This window comes from Agelaius phoeniceus, chromosome 5 (assembly GCF_051311805.1).
Source record: "Agelaius phoeniceus isolate bAgePho1 chromosome 5, bAgePho1.hap1, whole genome shotgun sequence".
NCBI classification, from domain to species: domain Eukaryota; kingdom Metazoa; phylum Chordata; class Aves; order Passeriformes; family Icteridae; genus Agelaius; species Agelaius phoeniceus.
The window spans coordinates 73,819,017-73,844,288 of NC_135269.1; the positions used below are offsets into that span (position 1 = coordinate 73,819,017).

The 25,272-nt window shown below is 48.6% G+C and overlaps 1 protein-coding gene across 8 annotated transcripts in view; it reads left to right on the forward strand.

Annotated features, from left to right (window-relative positions):
• LOC129134057 (GTPase-activating Rap/Ran-GAP domain-like protein 3) overlaps positions 1 to 23,262 on the forward strand; it is a 28,031-nt gene extending 4,769 nt beyond the window's left edge. For 5 of the 8 annotated variants that reach the window (XM_077179363.1, XM_077179365.1, XM_077179367.1 and 2 more), the window contains one exon: positions 597 to 2,211. In XM_077179363.1, coding sequence (XP_077035478.1) covers positions 597 to 664 — 68 coding nt within the window. In that variant the 3' untranslated portion in view covers positions 665 to 2,211. Of the gene's footprint in view, positions 1 to 596; positions 2,212 to 18,663; positions 19,290 to 19,786; positions 19,852 to 20,471; positions 20,536 to 22,030; positions 22,428 to 22,561 lie in introns of those variants that run through there. The other 3 variants (XM_077179364.1, XM_077179369.1, XM_077179362.1) reach the window with 2 other exon arrangements.
• Positions 23,263 to 25,272: the final 2,010 nt, after the last annotated feature.

Genomic DNA, 25,272 nt, shown 5'->3' on the forward strand with positions numbered 1-25,272 from the left:
TGCCCAGTTTGGTTGCATCTGGTGAAATTCAGCCTGAGCCCTTACAGAACCAGCTCAAACCACGTGAGAGCCATTCGCAGCTCTCTCAGGACACCCGGAGGAGGATGGGTGACGTTTCTGAGCATCTGGCAAGTGTACTTCTATCAAAACTCGGCCTGTGCAATTTCTGGGGAAAACCCTTCTGTATCCTGAAGGGTTCCTCAAAGTCTGTTGAGGATCCAGTTAGCAGTTGCTCACCTGGATGGTTCCAGCTCCTCAAGTTAACACTTGTACCCTTGCCCTGTAGTTTAGATCTATTGTAGTTTTGTTATTTTGCAAGATTTGACGTCTTTGGACAATAACGTGCATTTCACTCTTTGGAACCTCTCGGATCGTGCTTTGGTGCAGCACCACCTAATGGGACACTTGGCTGCTGTGCTGAAGGGCTTGGTTACTGGAATTGTAAATCCCGGAGAGTTTGTAAGTCTTCTGTCCCCAGGGAGGTGTCACGCTTTGTTCACCGTTGCTCTGTTTGTCGGGTGCTGCTTCTCGTCGGAGGTATTAACTTCAAACTGCCCTGTTCTTTTTTGAACTTTTTTTCCTGGTTCTCTCCGTAGGGCAGGGAAGGACTCTCGTATCCCTGTCGTCAGACTCAGCGCTGCCCGAGAAGATACAGAGACTGTAAAAATCATAAGAAGCAACTAGGACTGCAGAGGAAACAAACTGGAGAGAACAAAAGGTGACATTGTTCTCCTTAGCCTGGATTAGAAACATCCACTGCGCTTTGATGCCGGTGGCTGCCAGGGGCTCGTTAGGTCTCTTGAGGCAGGTGTAGGTGTTCACTTGTAGGTTCTATTTTTTGGCAAAGGACCACGAGAGAAGTTTATTTATAGATCCAAATAAACATTCATCTTATCTGAACATAACCTGTCATCCCCTTTCTGACATTAAGGACTCCTGTATAAATACTTGGGGGGGTTTTCTTTGTCGTTTCTGAATGGTTCCATTTTGCCGGCTACTTGAACAAATCTGAGGGGGTTTAATTGCATACTGCTTCCTTGAAATTCTGTTGGTCTCTGCTTGGAACCCTTCTTGTACTGCTTAATGAAAGACTTCGGATGGTGTTTTCTTGCCTGTTTGTGGTTAAGGTCGTGCTCTGATGCATTTACAGAAGCCATGGCAGGAGAGAGTCAGCTGCTGGAGAAGAGGAGACAGTACTATCCCTGTGCAGCACGGAACTGTGCTACGGCTGTGTCATCAGCTGTGTCTGCACTGAAAGTAGCCACCTTCACTTGTAGGTAGCTCCTTGGTGCTTTAGGACACGCTGAGGGATTTATTCCTTTTGGGATCCACGATGAGAATTCCCAAGAGAGGTAGTAGTAATAAGGTCTGAGATTGGAAAAAAGCCTGTGTCCTTGGAATGTTGTTGTTGTCGTCAAAAGTTAATTTTTCCTTCTTTCTTAGCCAGTAGTCAGCTTTTTGCTTTATTTTTTGTGGTATCAGTATTTGATTGTTTAAAAAATTGCTTCAAAAGAACTGCAGTGGCTGGCCACCAGGACCTTGTTCAGATTTGCCTATTTGCTTGTAGCTAAAACCTTTCCATATTGTTTATCATTCTATTGAAGAAACTGCTGCCCAGTCAACTAAGAACTGAACATCTATCTGTCTAGGACATGGGGAGAGGATTTAGGTCATGTCTTTGTTTCCAGAAAAAAGTTCCAGTGTAGTTTCTAACTAGAGGAAAAGGGGGGGGGGGGGGGTGAAGACTCGGGGCTCTGATGCCCCTGGGGGCACCCCGAGGTGCCCAGGAGAGGGAGCCCCACTGCGGTGCAGGAGCAGGTATGTTATCACGTACTAGAGAGCAAATTATAAATAGAAATATGAAAATTATAAGTATAAAAATATTTTTTAGATCGTTAAAGAAAGCGGTTTTTTTTACTTGTCAATAGGCAGGGTTTTGATGATAAAAATGATAAATACAAAGAATATGAAGGTAGAAATCTAAGTCTAGAAAGATATCATAAATACATACAGATAAAGTTTAAAACTAGAAGAAAAAATCAGTTGCAGCAGTAGATACGATACATAATATAAATAATACTTTAAATACATGTCTAGAATTTTATAGATATTATAGATCATTATTAATAGATTGCATCAAAAGAAACGATAAATATAAATGTGAGTATAATTACACAAAGTATAAAAATATTTCGATACCGTTTAAAAGAAGGTGTTTTCGTGTATTTATTTGGTTAGAGATGGGGTTTTTGTTTGGATTAATAGACGTATTCTAGAAATATAAATCTAACTGTAGAGAGATCCAATCGATAGAGGAGGCTATTTCTAAAACCACAACCGAACGCCGCCGCCTTCGGGGGAATCGCACGAGCTCGGCCGAAGCAAGGCGAGAGCGGCCGACCCTGACGGCCTCGAGCGAACCGAGGCGAGGCTTCCGAGGCTGCCTGAAGCGAAGCGAGCCGAGCTCAGGCGAAGCGAGCCTGCTGCTCTCGTGCGCGCTGCTTAGCGCCAGTGCGCTCCCAGCCTAATGAGCTCCTGCCCGAGCCCGCGCTCCCGGTCGTGTCCGCGCCGTGGCCGGGCCGCCCGCGGGACGCGGCAGCGGGAGAGCCCCGAGCCGGGCGAGCTGAACGGGAGGCGGCGGCGCTTGCCCGCCCGCCGTCGGGGAGCCGAGGCGCGCCGAAGGCACAGAGCGGCTGGGAGTTGGGCCGAAGCGAGGCGAGCTCGGCCGAAGAGGCGAATGCAGGCGCCAAGAGCCGAGTTGAGGCGCCAAGAGCCGACTCGAGCCGAGCGTCTCCGGAGCGAGCCGAGCTCCGCCGAGCGCCGCAGCATCCCGGGCAGGGCGAGGCGCCGGGCCGGGCTCGGGGTGCAGCCGGGGCTCTGGGAGGCTTCCCCGCCTGTCCCTCTCTCTAGCCCTCCTTCCTTCTCCCCGTCTTCGACTTCTCTCGCTCCCTTTCCCCCATTCCCTCTCCCCCCGCAAAGCCGGCTCCTTCCTGTCCTGTCCCTAGCCCGCTACTCCCTTCTGTTCCCCCTCTCTCCTTCCTGTGCCCAGCCTCCGTGTACCCTCGTCCCGGGCTTTCCCTTCCCGTGCCGCTTTCCTGCACAGCCCGAGCTCCCTCGCCGCCCTTTGTCGTGCCCTGCTCTCGCTCCTCTCTTCCCGTGCCCCCTTTCCTTCTTTGCCCCGCAGCCGCGGGGCTCGGGCTGCCGGAGAATAAAGCCCCGAGGGCCGGAGCCCGGCGCCCCTGGGCCCTTGCGGGAGTCCCCGCGCGGGGCCGGAGGCTCTCGGCGGATCCCCCCGTGCCGCTCAAGCGGCGCGGCCGACAGCGCCGGAGCTGCGGCTTTGCCGGCATCGCGCTGAGAGCGGCCCCCGCTCCGTGCCGGGCCGTCCCCGCCGTCTGTGCCGCTCCCTCTCTCGCTGCCCCTGGCCCGTGACAGCGAGGCTGGGCAGGAACCTCAAGCCTTCTGGGGGCTGCCCCCCCTTTCTTGTTGCAGCAGAATCCCTTGCTGGGGCTATGCACGTGTGGGAAGGGCTTGGGGGAAGCGCTGCGCTGCTGTCCGGGGCAGTCGGATTCGTTCGGAGCCTTCTTTGGGGGTCAGGGAAAGGCGGGGTGAAGACTCGGGGCTCTGATGCCGTTGGGGGCAGCCCAAGGTGCCCAGGAGAGGGAGCCCCACGGCGGTGCAGGAGCAGGTGGGGGGCGGGCGAGGGGCGGGGGTCACGCTGGGTGCCGTCCCCCAGAGGGACCCAAAGCTGCCACCAAATGCACAGGGAGGGGTGAGTGGGTGTAGGATGCTAAAACCTGGCAAGGCATTCGGTTTTCTAGGTATTGCTAAAGAATAGGAATTGGTCTCTAAACTCAGCTGGGGAGAAACCCTCTCTATGCACTCATTTGTTTACAGGAATGTAGAAGGTTCCGACTGGAGATGCGTAGTAGTTCTGAAGATATTGCCGTGAGGTTTTGATCTAGGAACGGACCGAGCTGTGCCCTGGAACCCTCAGAACAGCTGCAGGGGCTGAAGGCGATAGAAAGGGCTCTCTGGCACCTTTTGCCTCCGTTCTCTGCCAGCGCCCAAAGCGTGTCGCAGTCCCGGAAGAGGCGCTTGTCATCCCGAGAGCCAAAAGGAAGACGTGTCAAATCCCAGCTCTGCCTTGTGTTTCGTGTGGGTTTTTTACTTCGTATTGATGTCATTCCAGAGAGCAAGGAAAGAAGAAATGGGACCGGCTCCCACTATTACTGTGTGAAGGCTTTCTTGAAAGGCTGCTGTATTTCTATTGTCTTTTTCCACTCCAAGCTTGACTTTTGCCCTCGTTTTTCGAGCTCTGCTGCATTGGGTGTCCCAAGGAGGGCGGGGTTCCTCAGCAGGGCTCTTAGGAGGCGGCGCTGATTCTGCTTTTTCTGCAGGCGTCTCAAAGCGTGCTACCAGAATGACAGTTTTGTGCACTGGAAAGCTTTCCCTCAGTGCCATCAGCGCACGTCCGTGTCTGAATTGTGGAAGCAGACGGACTAAGAACAGCCAGCACCCGGAGCAGATTTCTGTTGGCTCTGTCTGTGAGAAGCGGGCTGTGTGCTGGACGGGGAGAGGCGCTGTTGGAGAGTGGCATCAGCGCCAGGTGTGAGCTGTGAGGATGATGGGGGGCTCGGAGCAGCGCCAGGTGTGAGCTGTGAGGATGATGAGGGGCCGGCTCCTGCCGGGGGGGGGGGGGGTGCGAGGCTGTTTTAGGGGGAGGCTTCGCCTCAGCTGCCTTTTGCATGGAGCTGCTGAGTAGAGGGGTTCATGGGGGGGCTCCCGGGGCTGTCTCATGGAAGGACTGCGAGAGCTTCTCGCAGCGTCTGGGCGAACACCTGGATACGCGCTTGGATCCGCGGAGCATCGCTTCAAGGAGGTGCCGAGGGACGAATCTTTGTGCCGGGAAGCAGCAGCCGAACGGGTGAGCGCGTGTGGGTTTGGAGCGGGGACTTTGGTCCTTTCCCTTTTCAATTGGATCTTGGCAGTCCCCCGTCCCCGCTTCCCCAGGAACAAAAAGGGAGCTTGTGAAGACAAAAGAAATGAAGGAGAGGCAAGCAGCTACTCTCCTAATATTGTCTGTGTTGGAACTGGGGGGGATCCGCTTTCGCTTGCGGTTCCAAGGATGTCGGTTGAAGGAAAAGCTGCCTTTTCCCGGCTGTTAGGGGTATCCCAGGGGTGACAGGGAATCCCTGCGTTCCATTTGAACGGGAATGGGCAAAGTATTGTTGTCATCGGATGGCTTTGATTTGAAGGTAGCCAGCCCATTTTCATCATCCTAAGGTTTAAAGGGAGGGGACAGCGCTGGTGTCCCTCCTTTGCAAGGGTTTGAATGGAGGTCAAAATCCCCCTTTGCACATGGCTTGCAGGATTTCATTGGAGGAAAGCCCCTTCTTTTCTGCTCTCCTAGGGGATGAACTTGAAGGGGAGAAGCCATTTCTTTGCCCTTGTTGAAGCGAGGTGAGCGCCGCCCGCGGCGTCAGTTTCGGGGTTGAGTTGCGGGAAGCCGCAGCTCTGGCGGCGTTTGCAGGGCTGCAGTCGGGCTGTGCCGCTGCATTTGAGGGCGCTTCTTGTGGCCGCGGCCCGGGCCGGAGCGTTGCCGCTCGGGAGCGCTGCCGGCCCGGGCCGGGCGGGTGCCGAGGCGCACGGGGAATTTGGCGCGGCAGCGGCGGAGCCGCTTTGCCGGTGCGAGCCGCCGTGCGGAGCCGAGGGCAGCTGGCGCCGGGCCGGCCAAGGGCGGCAGAGGCGGCGCGGGCGCTGCTGCGCCGGCCCGGCCGGTGCCGGCCGCTCTGTCCGCTCCGGGCGCGGGGCTCGGGCGCCGCCGGGGCCCCCCGGGCAGGGGGAGCGGGCGGGGGCGGGGGGGTCTCCGGGGCGGCGCCGCCCCTGCGCGCCGGAGCAGCCGCCGGAGGAGCCGCTTTGCCGCCGGGAGCCGCGCTCCGTCCGGGGCCGGCAGCGCGGGGTTGGGCTGCCGCAAGTTCTTGGGTGTCGTGGTTCGGAGGTGCTTTGTAGGGATCGATCGCACGGGTTTGTTCTGGTCGCAGTGGGTGTGCGCTAAGGGCTATGGCGTTCTTCCTGACCGGTACGGTTCTCGGTTCTTCGGGTGGTGACGATAAAGGTTTGGTTTGAATCGAGTTCCGTAGTCGGATATTTTTTTTGCCGGGCTATTCTGTTTTTAAAGGCGTGCAATGGTTTCTACGGGTCGTTGCGTGAAGCAGCGGCTCGGATTTTAACTCTGTCGCCGTGGCTTTTATTAGCGTGGGCGTGTAGCGTTTGTTTCGGTGGGTTCGAGGTGGCGTCGTGTCGTTAATAGCGGCGGGGTTTTTAAAATCTCTCTAATTGCGTTTGTGTTTCTCGTCTTCCAGGGCTTTTATTTCTTTGGTTTGTTTGATTGTAGTGTACGTTTTATTGTGACGGATCATTTGGGAGATCTTGTCAATGGTTACGTTTCTCTTTCGGCTTTGTGTTTATTTCTGGGTGGTATTTTTATTTTGATCGAATGAGGCTCTATGGGTTTATTCTTCAGTTGGGAATAATTTTTTTGAGGTAAATTAAAGTTGCTTTGGTTTGGGGGACTTTTGTTTTACAAATGTATTTTCTTTTGGTTTTTTTTGTTTTTTTTTGTTTTTTTTTTTCTTTTGGTTTCTTGTTGTCCTTTGACGTATTTGGTGGTTATTGATCAGTTTTATTTTTGGGAACGTGGGTATTTATATGGTGGGTCTTTTTAAGTAGGGTTTTTTTTTTTTTTGGGTAGTTATTTTCTTATTTTTTAGTGGTTGAGATTTTTTGTTTTTTTTCTATTTCGTTCATTAGTTCGCTTTCTAAAGTTCTTTTGACAGAGTATTGCTTATTCTTTGAGTTAGTGTAGATGTAGAATTTTGGTTAGTTTTTAAAATAACGTTCAGGGTCAGTGGCACTGATTGGAGTTGAGCGAGTTGGTTTGGGTTTTTTTAGAGGTTTTTGTGATTTGCTGCGTGTGTTTCTCCAGGGTTTTCTTTTCGTTTGGTTCCATTTTTCTGATGTGATGAGAACTGTTAGTGAAAAGAGTGTTGTGTGTTTTTTTCGCTGGCAGTCGTTTGGCTGGTGGAGGTATCTTGATGGTTTTGGAAGACATTGGTGGGAATTCGCTGCTGTTTGTTTTGTCATTGCATTTAGGAATTGGATTTTAAATGTAAAATTCTAAGGATAGCTATCTTTAAACAAAACGAGTAGATGTGTAGAAATGGGAATAAACTTTCATTTTGATCTATTCGATCTCTATTTAAAATTTAACAGGTAACTTAAGTCATGATATATTCCAATAAGATATTGTATTTTTCAAAGAGCATTGTGTATGTTGATAGATATATCAATAGAGATGCTAAATATAAACACAGCTCAAAGGAAATTTTAAATCTAGAAATGTGTTGCGAATCTATGCAGATATATAGATCAAATTATTAAAGGATTGTAAATGTAAAGTGACATAAATCCATACAACACGTAATACAAGTGATACCGTATAGATCTTATGATGGTATATTATAGGAAACGGCTATAAATCTAGTACATCACTATGATATAATATCTAAAACATTATAGATATGGTAACTGTAAATACAACAACATTATTAAAAGTAGTTTAAAAGAAAGGATGGTTTTGTTTTTTACTTGGCAAAAGCAGGGGTTTTATTATAAAAACTACAAATACAAATGATAGAAAGGTAGAAATCTACTTGTAAAAAGATCTCATGAATACATCAAGATGGATATAAAAATTGAAAATATTAGAAAAAAGAAGTTGTAGCAGTAGATTTGGTACATGATAAAAATAATGATTTATCTCTATGATGTGAATAATAGATATGTGATATGTAATGATGAATGGAATGCATCAGTATAAACGGTGACTATAAAAGTGAATCTAATTATGCAAGCTCTAAATATAAAACTATTTCAATAGAGTTGAAAAGAAGGGTTTTTTGGTATTTGTTTGGTTAGAGATGGGATTTTTTTTGGAAGAATAAAAGTATGATAGAAATCTAAATGGAAGTCGAGAAATATACAGTCAATATATAATGATATTGCTAAAACCACAAAGTATGAATAAATACAGATAATAGGAATAGGCATAATAGATGGTATAAAGGACGTAACACATCACTGTCCGGTCTAAATATGCGTGTGAATAGAACTAGGAAAACTAGAACTATCAAATTTATTTCAAGAAGGCATGAAAGAAAGGGGGCTTATTTGGTTCTTGTTTGGTAAGAGGCAGGTTTCTGGCATTTATTTTTAGAGGAGTTTTTGGGGGGGATGGCCCCTGTTCTTTTTTGCCGCCTTGGCCGCCCGCAGGCCCAAGGCGCGCGGCGCCCCCGGCTGGGGTGGGCGGCAGTGCTGCCGCCTTGTGGGCAGAGCGCGGTACTGCAGCCCGGCGCCGCCGCCAGGCAGCCCTCTTGGGCGTGGCGCGTGGCGGAGTTTGTTTGACCTTCTGAAAATGGCGGCGAAAAGGGCGGGAAAGCGGAGGACCCTGGTGTGTCTATGCGGACTGCCTGCACGGAACACGGACGCCGGCGCAGCCCCGGCGGAATTTTTGTGGCGTTTTAGGTGTACCCGACACGGGCTGTGTGGTCAGCGGCGCCGTGGGCGGGCGTATTTTGGCGTGTTTCGGACCGGCATGTGAGTAACCGCCTCTCTCGCCCGAGGGGGCCTCTCTCGGCCGCCATGTTGGGAGTGGCGCGTCGCCAATGTCGCGGGATTTTTTTTTTTTTTGACCTTCTCAAAATGGCGGCCAAAAGGGCGGGGATATCGCGGACCCGGGAGTCTGCCGCCCTGTGGCCAGAGCCCGGTACTGCAGCCCCCCGAGCCAGCGCCCTGCCCCTCGCCGCTGGCTGCCGGGGGCGGGGCAAGGGCGCGGCTGCCGAGCGAGGCAAGGGCGAGGGGCGGGAGCGAGCGGCGGGCGGGGCGGGAGCCAGGGGCGGGCGGGGCGGGCTCGGTAAATGGCCGGGAGGGGTGAAAGACGTTCAGGAGTGCAAAAGGGACACGATGGCTGAGAAGAATGGCCGGGGGGGGGGGCGGCCCGGCGGGGCCGCTTTCGGCGGGCGGCGGAGGCGCGGTCGTAGCGCTCCGCGGGCCGGGGGCAGCGAGCGGGGGCGGGCGAACGCCGTCGGAACGGAGCTGCACCCCCCCCCGAGCCCGCACACGCGCCTCTCCAGGAAGCGACGGCGGGCCGGAAAATCCCGGCGGGGCGGCGGCGCTGCCCGCCCTTTCTGCCGCCAGCTTTGCAAGGTAAGACCGTCCGCCCCGCCCCGCCCCGTCCCGCCGCCCTCCGGTGTCTGTAAACAGACGGACTCCCTCTGGCTTCCCACTTCTCCGTGCTGGAGAGTGGGAGAAAGGTCCGTGCTGCTTGCCGTGTCCTCGGTGGGCAGAGAGCTCTGACCTTGCCTTGCATGGGCTGCTGAGGATTGGATCCATGGGGATGTGCTTGGATGCATTTAGTGACCTTTACAGATTTCTTTCCCCGCTTTTTTCAGTTCCCAGAATCATGGAAGAATTCAGGTTGCAAGGGGCTCTAAAGATCACCTCATTCCAAGGCTGCTGCTGCCGTGGGCAGGGACGTGCTTCCATAGAGCAGCTTGCTCAGAGCCTCATCGCAGAGCACCGACGGGCCTTGAGCACTTGCAGCGGTGGGGCAGCCCCGGGACCTCTGAGCAACCTGTGCCCTGTGCCAGCCAGGTGCCAGAGGAGGAAGGAAGCCCTTCCCACCTGGAGCAGAGGCTGCGTAGCCTTGTGTCACCGAGCGTGTGAGACAGAAAGGCCCTTCCTTTCTGGAGGGGTAACAACACTCAAAGCTCTTTCTCGGGACAAGCAGAGCAATGGAAGGCCAAAGTAGCCTTCAGTTCTTCCAGCAGCTTTGGGAACAACTTGAAGGAGGAGCAGAGCTGGCCTGGTGCCTGCCATGGCTGTCTGTCTTCTTGGCTGAGGCTTTATAAATGAGGCGCTTTTCTGTAGTTCCTTTTCAGGCATGACGTGCAAGTTGCCCCTAGAAGTCCAAAGGCAGCTGTTTTCTTAGCAGAAGGAAGTCAGGAGGAGGCAAAGCCAGCAGCTAAGTCTGGATAAAAAACTTGGCTAACCTCTTTTCCCCCCCTCCTCCAAACAGGCAAGTGTGAAGCACTCAGCAGAGATCTGCCCGGGAGGAAAAGCAGAGCCAATCTCTGAGAAGAAGGGACGTGCGAGCTCTGGCGAGGACGGCTGCTCCCCCTGGCCTTGGTGTGGGACCTCCTGAGCTGCCATTCCTGTGGTGGGAGTGTTTCTCCTCTCCTCCAGCCAAGCCAGAGACCGCCTAGGGAAGGAGCAGGTAAGGTTGAAGTACCGAGGTCTCCCAGGTAAGAAGTGACACGGCAAAAGGAAATGGCCTCAACTTGCAGCAGGGAAGGCTTAGATTGGATTGGAGGGAAAATTTCTTCCCTGAAAGGGTGCTGAGGCGTAGGAGCAGGCTGCCCAGGAAAGTCCCCATGCCTGGAGACATGTCAAGGATGTCAAGATGTGGTGTTTAGGGACCTGACTTGGGGGGGCAGCAGCTGGGCTCGATGTCCTTAGAAGGCTTTTCCAACCGCAAGGATCCTACGGATCCTATGGTTCTGGAAAGCCTTGACCCCTCTGGCTCTAGCACAGCACCTGGATGCTGACAAAATGAGGCTGGTCCTAGAGCCTGGAGGTCCCTGTGCCACAGGGAGAGGACAAGCCGGTGTCACCTGCAGGGAGGGTCTCGTCCCCAGAGAGCCGTCAGTGACTCCGTCCCTGCCCGGGGCTCTGGGTGCGCCCTCGGGGGGCGGGGGACGACACCTGCCCTCAGGTGTCCCTCTGGGCACCTGGGAAGGGAACCAGGTCCATCCGTGCGGCAGCTGCAGGGCTTGCAGGCTTTGGGGCTTTGCAGCTGTGTGCCTTGTCACAAGGTGGCAGGGACGTGACACTGCCTGGCAACGCTGCTGGCCTCGGATCCTTGCTGCTCTCATCCTTATCCCATATGGATTTAGCAGCAATCTTCTGTCTTTGCTTTCAAACTGTCCTTGGGAGAGTTCCAAGAGAGGGTCATTAGTTATTTCAAAGCCTACATCTTTTACCTCTTGGCACTGAAGAGAAAAGACACAAACCTGCTTTGCATCCTTCTGCCTGGAAGTCATTGTGACACACAGGGAAGGGAGGAAGGGGCTGGCCGGGGTCAGCCTCTGCTGAGCCTCAGCTCTGGCTGCTCCTGCTCACAGGGTAAAGCCAAAAGCTGTCGTGATCAAAAACGCAGGCCGCCCTTCTGACCTGAGTCACAGGGGCCGTTTCTTCTGAATGAATCAAGGTGGGAAATCATTCTTGGAGCTTCAGAAGAAAAAAAACCCCAAAACCGTAGGTACGTTTGTAAGAGTGGGTATGTACGTACATTTCCTTCGATGAAGAAGAAAATCTTAGAAATATCATGTCACGTCTGGCTTCCTAGAGAAGATCCTGACCTCTGGGCTTCTGAAAGCAAATGGCTGTGCATTTATAGGAGCGTTTCCCTTCTTTTTATGTGCCTCCCCCAGTCATCTTCTACCCTTGCCCACGGCAAGGAGAGTGCGGTGATTTGGCTGCTCCGCTCTGCCGAGGTTGTTGCAGGCTGTGTAGCAGGGAGCGAGGCCTTTTGTGGCTGCTCATCAGACATTTTCCTACAGCCTTCTCCCTGCAATGGTAAAATGAGACTTGTGTTAGCGAGCAGTCAAGTAGAGCAGGTAACATTAGAAAAGAATTGTTTCTGAGCTGCTGTTCACTAGCACGTGTTTCCCCTTTCCGGCAGAGCGCGCATCATTGCGGGCTTGGGATCGATTGAAATGCGCTAAGGAAACCAGCTCTGGGGAGGGAGGGAGGGAGGGAGGGAGGGAAATGCTCTCTTAACATGTGCCAATTCTTCTGTCAAACTCATCAGGGCAGGACAGCGTTCAGACTGAAAGTGTAAGAAGATGTGGAGGGAGACAGAGAATCTGACAGGAGCACCGGACTCACAAGTGCACGAATTTTGCTTTTGGCTTGGATTCAAACGCAGAAGTTGTAAGGAATTTGGGAAGGAGAAGGGACATTTCAGAAGGAGAAGAAGAAAAAGAAGTTGTTGTTGTTGTTACAGCCCTGGCAAAATCTTTGGTTCTAGCTAATAAAGGAAGCTAGTTGAAATAAAAAAAAAAGAAAAAAAAGTGGTTTTTTTTTTTCCTTCGCTGTTGTATTCGTTGGTGGTTCGTTATATGGTGTGTTGTTTTATTTCTTGGTCTTATTACCTCTGTGTAAATAGTTTTTTTGAGTGAAGCTAACTTTCTGGACGGGTTGGTTTGTATTTGAGGTAGGATAAATTTCAAGAGGTTTCTTTCCTAGACTTCTGACAGGTATTCCTGGGATTTTGGTTTTGTTTACTGTGTGTATCAACAGAGAGATTTGGTAGGGCCAGCTGGGCTGCTGGAGTTTTGGGTGTTAATTTATGAGATGGCTTTTGTTCAATGCAGTTTTGAATTGTTGAAAGGGTTTTTAATGTAGTGGTTTTAAGGCGGTCTTTAAGAATTGTTTGTATCGTTTCACGTTGTTTGTAGTCGGTGTATGATCAGGGATATGGTGGAACTTCTTGAACGTTCTGGTTTTAGCGTTCCTAAGTTCCGATTTCTTTCTGCTTTGCTGTTTTGTTTCTGGTTTTCTTTTGGGGGACAGGGGCGTTTGTAGACGGTGGGTTTCTAGAGGCAATGTGTCTTTCAATTTGGGTAGTGATATTTTTTAGTATTTTAATAGTTTCGATTTTTTTTATTTTCATGCTTTTAATGAGTTGTTTTAAAATTTGGAAGATAACCTTTCTAGATGATTGGTTATTATTTGTGAGTTAGCCTCAAGGTAGAGCTTTGGGGACTTTTTTTAGTAATGTTTAGGGTCAGTTGTAGGGTTTTGAGTTTAGTGAGTTGGTTGGATTTAATTTTTCATGGGTGTTTGTTTTGACTAGCAGTTCTGTCATTTTCCATGTGTATCTGAGTTTTTTGGGGTTTTGAGCCATTGGTTGAGGAGGAAGTTTATGATGAGAATGTACGGAGCTTTTGGGCTAGTTATAGTGGGATTTCAAATGTCTTGACAGTTCGGTTGATTTGAGTTTTTCTTAGGGTTAAATGTTGTGGGGTCTTTGTTCTGTTAGTCCTAGAAATAGGTTTGGTTTGGATACGCTGCGATGGGATGAGCGTGGGCTGCGTACCGGTGCTGCCGAAGGCGCGGTATTTGTGTGGTTCTGATGCGTTGGGTTAATGAATTGATACGGTCTAATATATAGATTAATTAAAGTAGAAATAAATATCAATATAAAAACAAATATAAAATGATAGTGGTAAACATAAATATAGAAAACAAATAGATAAACACATAAAACTATACTATATAGTATATTATTGTAACAGATGCTAATCTATAGAAACGATAGTCTATTATATATGTATACAAAGATATATAAAGATCGGTTGTAAATATAAAAATATTTAGATAGAGTTAAAAGGAATTGGGGATTTTTTGGGATTTTTTTTATTAGGTTATAGGCTGGGGTTTTTTTTCTAGATAGAAATAATATAAAAATAAAAATCCAGATCTCCAAATATATAACGCGTATACCGATCTCTCTAAATATTGAATATAAAGAAATAGAAGTAAAAGAATATCTAGGATATAAAAATACTATATATCTATTATTCTATTAAAAGGTATTCTCTCTAGTATGTATAATACCTACAAATGTAATAAATAAAAATTATAAAAGTAAATGTGAAGAGAATGATGAAAAATGAGATGATTTTTAGAGTTTTAAATATGGTTTAGATAAAGGGGTGTCTTTGGTTTTTGTTTGGTTAGAGGCAGGGGTTTTATTTGAAATAATAGAAGTATTATAGAAATGTGAATCTTAAGATAGAAATCTATCATAAGTCTAGAAAGAGAAATGACGAAACTATGGATAGAAATTGAAATCTAAATCTATGTCAGTAATATGAAGAGTTGTAGTATAGAATAGAAATGACCTTATGTGGCAATATAAATGAGAAATGGGAATAGAAATAGAAGAAGATGTAAATATAGTTGGAAAGAAAGGGAATTTTTTGGCTTTTGTTTGAGTAGAGGCAGGGGTTTTATTTGAAATAACACAAGTGTTCCAGAAGTGAAAATCTGAACGCAGAAATAGATAATCAATGAATCAAAATACGTATAAAAATATAGAAATAAGTCCTCGGAATAGATGTAATGTAGAATATCAATTGATTTATAAATTGACATTGATAAAGAGAAATGGATCAGTAAGCAATACACATTATAAATAGAAATGTGACTATCAATAGGAAAACCTAGGGGTAAAATCTATTCAAATATTGTCTAAAAGAAAGGGTTGGGGTTTTTTGGGCTCTTCTTGGGTTAGAGGCAGGGTTTTTATTTGAAATAATATGAACATAGATATTACTCTTACCTGTTTCTAAATATTGAGATAGATAATCAAGATATAAATATAAAACCTAAGGAAATAGAAATAATAGGAAGGGATGTAATATAGAATACAAATAAGAGTATACATTGATATACAGTTTAAATGTCAATGTGAACATGAACCTGAAAGATACAATTTTAAAAAAGATTGAAATAGAGTTGAAAAGAAAGGGGTTCTTTTTGGCTTGAATTTGGGTAGAGGCAGGGGTTTTATTTTAAATAATGGAAGAGTTACAGAAGTAAAAATCCTAACACAGAAATATAGATTAAATATAGAAAGATATGAATAAAAAGATGTCAATAAATAGAAGAAATAGGAACAGATGTAAAATAGAATATAAACTTATAAAAAATTGTAAATTATAAATGTAAAAATAAACATTACACATCAATATACATTTGAAATATAAATGTGGATATAAAGATGAAAAAAAAATAATTTTTTTACAAATTTAAATGCAGTCGAAATTAAAGGGGGTTCTTTTTGGCTTTTATCCGGGTAGGGGCAGGGGAATTATTTTAAATAATGTAAACGTTACAGAAGCAAAAATCCTAACAAATATATACTTACTATGTAAAAATATGTATAAAAATAGAGAAATAAATTTAAGTACTAGGGAGAGATGTAATATAGAATAGAAATTTATTTATAAATAGAAATGTATAAATATACATCAATACGCATTATAAATAGAAAGGTGAATATTAATATGAAAAACTATTTTAAAAAATATTTACGTATTTTTTAAAAGAAATTGTTGGGTTTGGGTTTGGTTTGGTGTTTTTGGTTTTTTTTTTTTATCCTATTAGGTTAGAGGCAGGAGGATTTTTTTCTTCTTCCTGGTTGTTTTGGGGCATTTATTTCAGAGCAGCTTCTGGGGGGGATCGCCCCTGTTCCTTTTTGCCGCCTTGGCCGCCCGCAGGCCCAAGGCGCGCGGCGCCCCCGGCTGGGGTGGGCGGCAGTGCTGCCGCCTTGTGGGCAGAGCGCGGTACTGCAGCCCGGCGCCGCCGCCAGGCAGCCCTCTTGGGCGTGGCGCGTGGCGGAGTTTGTTTGACCTTCTCAAAAGGGCGGAAGAACGGAGGGCCCCCGGCGGTGTGTCTATCCGGAATGCCTGCACGGAACACCGATGCCGGCGCGGCCCCGACGAGCTTTTCTGTGGCGTTTCAATTGCGATGATGGCATTCCGATTCGCCTGCAGGGTTCGGCGTCGCGGGAAATCGTTTCTAGGGCTCGAGGTGGGTGTCGGCATTTTGATCAGGCAGCTGGCAAAACGGCTACGCCTTGAGGTCTTTCCGAGGGGCGCTGGGGGCGGGGCCGGGGCGGGGCGCCGTGTCGACGAGGTGACGTCATTCGGCGGCACTCTGCCTGCAGTTCGCCCATGCAGACGGCAGGGGGCGCTGTGCCGGCAGTGCGCCCATGCAGGCGGCAAAGGGCGCTGTGCCTGCAGTGCGCCCATGAAGACGGCAGGGGGCGCTGTATAAATAGAGTATTAAGTATAAACTATCTAGAAGAAGAAATAAAAGCTCGATGTCACCTGCAGCTGTAGAAAATTTCAGGCTCCCATGGAGGAAATAGTTTTCCTAAAATCATTACCGTTTTGGGGTTTTTTGCACTCCCCGGTAGCCTGAACGTTTCTACTGCTGCTTTTTTATCCTAAAGCCAGAATGGAAATCCCAGATTAGAAATACAGGGAAAGAAAGAGAGAAAGAAAGAAAGAGAGAGAGAGAAAGAGAGAAAGAAAGAAGGAAAGAAAGAAGGAAAGAAAGAGACAGAGAGAAAGAAAGAAAGAGAGAGAGAGAAAGAAAGAGAGAGAGAGAGACAGAAAGCGAGACAGAGAGAAAGAAAGAAAGAGAGAGAGAAAGAAAGAAAGAGAGACAGAGACAGAGAGAAAGAAAGAGAGAGACAGAGAGAAAGAAAGAAAGAAAGAGAGACAGAGAGAGAGAGACAGAAAGAGAGAGAGAAAGAGAGAAAGAAAGAGAGACAGAGAGAGAGAGACAGAGAGACAGTGAGAACGAAAGAAAGAGAGAGAGAGAAAGAGAGAAAGAAAGAGAGACAGAGAGAGAGAGACAGAAAGAGAGACAGTGAGAACGAAAGAGAGAGAGAGAAAGAGAGAAAGAAAGAGAGACAGAGAGAGAGAGACAGAAAGAGAGACAGTGAGAACGAAAGAGAGAGAGAGAAAGAGAGAAAGAAAGAAAGAGAGACAGAGAGAGAGAGACAGAAAGAGAGACAGTGAGAACGAAAGAGAGAGAGAGAAAGAGAGAAAGAAAGAAAGAGAGACAGAGAGAGAGAGACAGAAAGAGAGACAGTGAGAACGAAAGAAAGAGAGAGAGAGAAAGAGAGAAAGAAAGAAAGAGACACAGAGAGAGAGAGACAGAAAGAGAGACAGTGAGAACGAAAGAAAGAGAGAGAGAGAAAGAGAGAAAGAAAGAAAGAGACACAGAGAGAGAGAGACAGAAAGAGAGACAGTGAGAACGAAAGAAAGAGAGAGAGAGAAAGAGAGAAAGAAAGAAAGAGACACAGAGAGAGAGAGACAGAAAGAGAGACAGTGAGAACGAAAGAGAGAGAGAGAAAGAGAGAAAGAAAGAAAGAGACACAGAGAGAGAGAGACAGAAAGAGAGACAGTGAGAACGAAAGAGAGAGAGAGAAAGAGAGAAGGAAAGAAAGAGACACAGAGAGAGAGAGACAGAAAGAGAGACAGTGAGAACGAAAGAGAGAGAGAGAAAGAGAGAAGGAAAGAAAGAGACACAGAGAGAGAGAGACAGTGAGAACGAAAGAGAGAGAGAGAAAGAGAGGAAGAAAGAGAGACAGAGAGAGAGACAGAAAGAGAGACAGTGAGAACGAAAGAAAGAGAGAGAGAGAAAGAGAGAAAGAAAGAAAGAGAGACAGAGAGAGAGAGAGACAGAAAGAGAGACAGTGAGAACGAAAGAAAGAGAGAGAAAGAAAGAGAGACAGAGAGAGAGAGACAGAAAGAGAGACAGTGAGAACGAAAGAAAGAGAGAGAAAGAAAGAGAGACAGAGAGAGAGAGACAGAGAGACAGTGAGAACGAAAGAAAGAGATAAAGAAAGAGAGACAGAGAGAGAGAGACAGAAAGAGAGACAGTGAGAACGAAAGAAAGAGATAAAGAAAGAGAGACAGAGAGAGAGAGACAGAAAGAGAGACAGTGAGAACGAAAGAAAGAGAGAGAAAGAAAGAGAGAAAGAAAGAGAGACAGAGAGAGAGACAGAAAGAGAGACAGTGAGAACGAAAGAGAGAGAGAAAGAGAGACAGAGAGAAAGAAAGAAAGAAAGAAAGAGAGACAGAGAGAGAGAGACAGAAAGAGAGACAGAGAGAGAGAGACAGAAAGAGAGACAGTGAGAACGAAAGAGAGAGAGAAAGAGAGACAGAGAGAAAGAAAGAAAGAAAGAAAGAGAGACAGAGAGAGAGAGACAGAAAGAGAGACAGTGAGAACGAAAGAAAGAGAGAGAGAGAAAGAGAGAAAGAAAGAAAGAGAGACAGAGAGAGAGACAGAGAGACAGACAGAAAGAAAGAAAGAGAGAGAGAGAGAAAGAGAGAAAGAAAGAAAGAGAGACAGAGACAGAGAGAAAGGGAGAGAGACAGAGAGACAGACAGAAAGAAAGAAAGAGAGACAGAAAGAGAGACAGAAAGAAAGAAATAGAGAGAAAGGAAGAGAGCGAGAGAAAGAAAGAAAGAGAGAGAGAAAGAAATAGAGAAAGACAGACAGAAAGAAAGAAAGAGAGAGACAGGAAGAGAGCGAGAGAAAGAAAGAAATAGAGAAAGACAGACAGAAAGAAAGAAAGAGCGAAAGAAAGAAAAGGAAAAAGGAAAGGAAGAAAAAAAAAAGGAGGAAGAGAAAGGAAGAAAAAAAATGAAAAAGGAAAAGGGTGAGAGTGAAAAAGAAAGCGCGAAAGTGGAAAAGGGGGTGAAAAACAGAGTGAAAAAAAGAAAAAAGAGTTGGAGTGGAAAAGAAAGGACATTCGGGAGGGGCGGTGCTGCCTAAGGTGCTTCCGCGCCCAGGAGCGAAGGAGCCGTTTGATCCCCTGGCGGGAGCGCAGCTCCCGGTGGCGGAGAACGGAGCGGTGGCTGTCAGTCCGAGACTCCAACTCCCGGCAGGCCCTGCGGCCGTAAAGCGCGGCGTCTGACGCAACGGCCGACGCGCCATATGAATGGCTGGCGGGCCGAGGCGGCCGCGTGCCGGGGGAGCGGGCTGGGCGCGGGGAGCTCCCGGCGCCTGTCCCACGCGGGACGGAGCCGCGGCAGCGACGCCGGAGGGGCGAAGCCTCCGTCCGGCCGCCCGCACGGAGCCGAGCGGCGCGGAAGGGGCGTCCGCCCGGTGCCTCGGCCTCGCTCAGCGGTCCCGGTGGCGGGGGCTGAGCTCGGGCGGGGCGCGCTGCCGCCCGCCGATGGCGGAGCGCCAGGCGGTGCTTTGCTGCCGCGGGCCGGGAGCTGCAGGAGCCACCCCGGGCGAGCGGCGCCGGGCGCTGCCGCGGTCACTGTGCGGCGGCTGCCCTCGGGCTGGCGGAGGCGCGGGAGCCGCCGAGCTGCAGCCGTCTCCCTCGGGCCGCTGCCGCTGCTGCGGGCGGGGGCGGACGAGCGGCTGCGGAGGCGGCTCCGCGGCGTGCTCAGCCTTGCGAGCAGAGAGCGCTCGACATCGCTGGCATGACACGGCTGCTGAGTGCCTCAGTGCTCGTGGCTCTTTCTTCCACGCAAACAGATGGAGCGGCATCGCTGAGCAGTAAAACACAGCGATGGCCCGGAGAATGGCGAGCGCAAGGAGCGCCGGGCTGGATCCTTCTGATGGCACAGGTGCGATCGGCAAACTCAGCCCCTTGTGCCCCTGCCCTCCCGACCCCCAGGGGAAATGCTCTCCAGCCTCGAGCTGCTGAGAGACAAAACGTGTGATTTGACACTAGGGTCCGGAAAAGGTTTCCGTTTAGATTAGCAAATGCCTCCATTGTTCTCGGTTACATCCTAGGATCGGTTTTAGGCAGTGACTTTCTACCGCTTGTCGGATTTTCTTGTGCAATGGTAAGAAAATAGGCAGGTCTGATACTGGTTTCGCTTTTTTTCTACTTCATGTTCCATGAGCTGCTTTTATCCAAGCAATTGTTTTAAAGTTCTACTGTAGGCGTTTCTGGTTCACTTTTTTTTTTTTTTTTTTTCCTCTAAATCGGCAGTAAATATAGCTGAGTAAAATTACCTTGGTTTTCTTCCTTCTTAAATGTTTTTATTGATAATCCTATTTGAATATGCAGAACACGTGGGTATGTCCTGTAATATATCCTAGCTTTTCTTGTTTACAGGGTACTCAGAAAATATTTTTCCCTTCGAGTCCCACTGAAACATTCTGCGTGCAATCTCCGTTAAGGTCTGTGTTTACAAATAAGCCACCATCAGCTGAGATATTTGCCTGTGTACCTTTTCCTGTCATTCAGAGCTTGCGTTCTGTGGTTTTTATGATAAACCTATCAAACTTGCGAAACCGTTTTGCAAGTCTTGACCGTTGAAGGCAGCAAGAAGTGGTTTTAAAGCCTGTTCTTGAGCAGACGAAGGGAAAAAGTGTGAATTTGCTGCTGAACTTGTCCTTTTTCATTTGACTTGCCTTGAATTATTTAGGAAGAGAGAGCACTAGAAAAAAGAGAGAAATAGAATTGGTTCTTGAGCCCTCCTAAAATGCTCCCTGTGATTCCGTGTGGAGCCAAAGTGAAGGGTGATGGAACAGAGCCCCTGTGCTTTAGAAGGAAATCAATTTCAACCTGATCTCCACCCTGAGTCTCCCTAATTTCTGTTTTTAAAATGCAAACTCAGTTTAGGAAGTGTTGGGAGTTAGTATTTTGGGGAAGAAATGGCAGTTGCACAAACCGTTCCATTTCCCAGAGGCTCTGGGAAGGATTCATTTTGTAAGCACTGTAACTGCCATCGGTTGGGGGTTCGGGGTTGGAATGTGCACTTGCCCTCCTATAAAGCACTCGTTCATTTGCATTTCAGTGCCAGGAGTCTGGAGAAACTGGAGAAGAGCCCAAGAGACATTTTTCATCCTGAGATACAAAAGGTAGGAAGTGACTTTTTTTGGTTTGGTTCTTTTTCTTTATGATTTCCTGGAAATAGAAGTAATTAAGTATAGATCCTACTGGTTTGTTTCTTCCAGTAGCTAATAAGAATAATAATAATAATCTAATACTACTTAAACTGTCTCTTTATCCATTGAACTGGCCATTTCAAATCCAAACTTCTAAACACCAATAAAACCATCATCCTTGTAGAATCTTTAATAGGAGGGGGCTAAAGATGCTGTTTTTGTTGACAGGATTTATTGGTTCTTGAAGGGCAAGAGGTGAGTACAAGCCTAACTACTTCTTGCTCACAGACCCGTCCGGTGAATACGGCTTTGTATTTTGATGGGCTTTTGATGACTTCTAAATCAATTGCTCGTTACAGTAAAAAGAAGTCATGTTTTTTTGAACCTGACAGCAAAAATAACTTGAAGCACCAACTTAATCATAATTGATCACCCGTCTAAGTTAATGATTTTATGCTATACTATCAAAGTTTAAAGGTAAATTATTGTGTAGTAGGAGATGGTATAAAATGTATGTTCTAACGTGTAGGATGTATGCAAAGATTAGAGGAAACAAATTTTTATGTCTTCTGTTTGACTGTTTACCAAATAATATTTGGTTTTATTTTCCTGGGATCGGTGAATTTTAAATTTGGAGTCCTCTATGCTAAGGATGGTCAGCTTACAGGTGATGAAATGTTCAGTCATGGTGAGGTTTTCACCTTCTCCTTAATTGTTTTGCTCATCTGAAAAGAAAAAAAAAAAAAAAAAAAAAAAAGGTATGTTTATTATTTGTTACCCCGTTCTGTCAGTTTCCTCAGTATTTGCTGGAGCTCTGCTTACCCAAGCTTTGGGTAAAACAAGCTTTGGGTTCCTTCTGTCCCACTGGGTGTTGCCCAGTTTGGTTGCATCTGGTGAAATTCAGCCTGAGCCCTTACAGAACCAGCTCAAACCAGGTGAGAGCCATTCGCAGCTCTCTCAGGACACCCGGAGGAGGATGGGTGACGTTTCTGAGCATCTGGCAAGTGCACTTCTATCAAAACTCGGCCTGTGCAATTTCTGGGGAAAACCCTTCTGTATCCTGAAGGGTTCCTCAAAGTCTGTTGAGGATCCGGTTAGCAGTTGCTCACCTGGATGGTTCCAGCTCCTCAAGCTAACACTTGTACTCTTGCCCTGTAGTTTAGATCTATTGTAGTTTTGTTATTTTGCAAGATTTTACGTCTTTGGACAGTAACGTGCATTTCACTCTTTGGAACCTCTCGGATCGTGCTTTGGTGCAGCACCACCTAATGGGACACTTGGCTGCTGTGCTGAAGGGCTTGGTTACTAGAATTGTAAATCCCGGAGAGTTTGTAAGTCTTCTGTCCCCAGGGAGGTGTCACGCTTTGTTCACCGTTGCTCTGTTTGTCGGGTGCTGCTTCTCGTCGGAGGTATTAACTTCAAACTGCCCTGTTCTTTTTTGAACTTTTTTTCCTGGTTCTCTCCGTAGGGCAGGGAAGGACTCTCGTATCCCGGTCGTCAGACTCAGCGCTGCCCGAGAAGATACAGAGACTGTAAAAATCATAAGAAGCAACTAGGACTGCAGAGGAAACAAACTGGAGAGAACAAAAGGTGATATTGTTCTCCTTAGCCTGGATTAGAAACATCCACTGCGCTTTGATGCCGGTGGCTGCCAGGGGCTCGTTAGGTCTCTTGAGGCAGGTGTAGGTGTTCACTTGTAGGTTCTATTTTTTGGCAAAGGACCACGAGAGAAGTTTATTTATAGATCCAAATAAACATTCATCTTATCTGAACATAACCTGTCATCCCCTTTCTGACATCAAGGACTCCTGTATAAATACTTGGGGGGGTTTTCTTTGTCGTTTCTGAATGGTTCCATTTTGCCGGCTACTTGAACGAGTCTGAGGGGGTTTAATTGCATACTGCTTCCTTGAAATTCTGTTGGTCTCTGCTTGGAACCCTTCTTGTACTGCTTAATGAAAGACTTCTGATGGTGTTTTCTTGCCTGTTTGTGTTTAAGGTCGTGCTCTGATGCATTTACAGAAGCCATGGCAGGAGAGAGTCAGCTGCTGGAGAAGAGGAGACAGTATTATCCCTGTGCAGCACGGAACTGTGCTACTGCTGTGTCATCAGCTGTGTCTGCACTGAAAGTAGCCACCTTCACTTGTAGGTAGCTCCTTGGTGCTTTAGGACACGCTGAGGGATTTATTCCTTTTGGGATCCACGATGAGAATTCCCAAGAGAGGTAGTAGTAATAAGGTCTGAGATTGGAAAAAAGCCTGTGTCCTTGGAATGTTGTTGTTGTCGTCAAAAGTTAATTTTTCCTTCTTTCTTAGCCAGTAGTCAGCTTTTTGCTTTATTTTTTGTGGTATCAGTATTTGATTGTTTAAAAAATTGCTTCAAAAGAACTGCAGTGGCTGGCCACCAGGACCTTGTTCCGATTTGCCTATTTGCTTGTAGCTAAAACGTTTCCATATTGTTTATCATTCTACTGAAGAAACTGCTGCCCAGTCAACTAAGAACTGAACATCTGTCTGTCTAGGACATGGGGAGAGGATTTAGGTCATGTCTTTGTTTCCAGAAAAAAGTTCCAGTGTAGTTTCTAACTAGAGGAAAAGGGGGGGGGGGGGTGAAGACTCGGGGCTCTGATGCCACTGGGGGCACCCCGAGGTGCCCAGGAGAGGGAGCCCCACTGCGGTGCAGGAGCAGGTATGTTATCACGTACTAGAGAGCAAATTATAAATAGGAATATGAAAATTATAAATATAAAAATATTTTTTAGATCGTTAAAGAAAGCGGTTTTTTTAACTTGTCAATAGGCAGGGTTTTGATGATAAAAATGATAAATACAAAGAATATGAAGGTAGAAATCTAAGTCTAGAAAGATATCATAAATACATACAGATAAAGTTTAAAACTAGAAGAAAAAATCAGTTGCAGCAGTAGATACGATACATAATATAGATAATACTTTAAATACATGTCTAGAATTTTATAGATATTATAGATAATTATTAATAGATTGCATCAAAAGAAACGATAAATATAAATGTGAGTATAATTACACAAAGTATAAAAATATTTCGATACCGTTTAAAAGAAGGTGTTTTCGTGTATTTATTTGGTTAGAGATGGGGTTTTTGTTTGGATTAATAGACGTATTCTAGAAATATAAATCTAACTGTAGAGAGATCCAATCGATAGAGGAGGCTATTTCTAAAACCACAACCGAACGCCGCCGCCTTCGGGGGAATCGCACGAGCTCGGCCGAAGCAAGGCGAGAGCGGCCGACCCTGAGGGCCTCGAGCGAACCGAGGCGAGGCTTCCGAGGCTGCCTGAAGCGAAGCGAGCCGAGCTCAGGCGAAGCGAGCCTGCTGCTCTCGTGCGCGCTGCTTAGCGCCAGTGCGCTCCCAGCCTAATGAGCTCCTGCCCGAGCCCGCGCTCCCGGTCGTGTCCGCGCCGTGGCCGGGCCACCCGCGGGACGCGGCAGCGGGAGAGCCCCGAGCCGGGCGAGCTGAACGGGAGGCGGCGGCGCTTGCCCGCCCGCCGTCGGGGAGCCGAGGCGAGGCGAGCGGAGCCGAAGAGGCGAATGCAGGCGCCAAGAGCCGAGTTGAGGCGCCAAGAGCCGACTCGAGCCGAGCGTCTCCGGAGCGAGCCGAGCTCCGCCGAGCGCCGCAGCATCCCGGGTAGGGCGAGGCGCCGGGCCGGGCTCGGGGTGCAGCCGGGGCTCTGGGAGGCTTCCCCGCCTGTCCCTCTCTCTAGCCCTCCTTCCTTCTCCCCGTCTTCGCCTTCTCTCGCTCCCTTTCCCCCATTCCCTCTCCCCCCGCAAAGCCGGCTCCTTCCTGTCCTGTCCCTAGCCCGCTACTCCCTTCTGTTCCCCCTGTCTCCTTCCTCTGCCCAGCCTCCGTGTACCCTCGTCCCGGGCTTTCCCTTCCCGTGCCGCTTTCCTGCACAGCCCGAGCTCCCTCGCCGCCCTTTGTCGTGCCCTGCTCTCGCTCCTCTCTTCCCGTGCCCTCTTTCCTTCTTTGCCCCGCAGCCGCGGGGCTCGGGCTGCCGGAGAATAAAGCCCCGAGGGCCGGAGCCCGGCGCCCCTGGGCCCTTGCGGGAGTCCCCGCGCGGGGCCGGAGGCTCTCGGCGGATCCCCCCGTGCCGCTCAAGCAGCGCGGCCGACAGCGCCGGAGCTGCGGCTTTGCCGGCATCGCGCTGAGAGCGGCCCCCGCTCCGTGCCGGGCCGTCCCCGCCGTCTGTGCCGCTCCCTCTCTCGCTGCCCCTGGCCCGTGACAGCGAGGCTGGGCAGGAACCTCAAGCCTTCTGGGGGCTGCCCCCCCTTTCTTGTTGCAGCAGAATCCCTTGCTGGGGCCATGCACGTGTGGGAAGGGCTTGGGGGAAGCGCTGCGCTGCTGTCCGGGGCAGTCGGATTCGTTCGGAGCCTTCTTTGGGGGTCAGGGAAAGGCGGGGTGAAGACTCGGGGCTCTGATGCCGTTGGGGGCACCCCAAGGTGCCCGGGAGAGGGAGCCCCACGGCGGTGCAGGAGCAGGTGGGGGGCGGGCGAGGGGCGGGGGTCACGCTGGGTGCCGTCCCCCAGAGGGACCCAAAGCTGCCACCAAATGCACAGGGAGGGGTGAGTGGGTGTAGGATGCTAAAACCTGGCAAGGCATTCGGTTTTCTAGGTATTGCTAAAGAATAGGAATTGGTCTCTAAACTCAGCTGGGGAGAAACCCTCTCTATGCA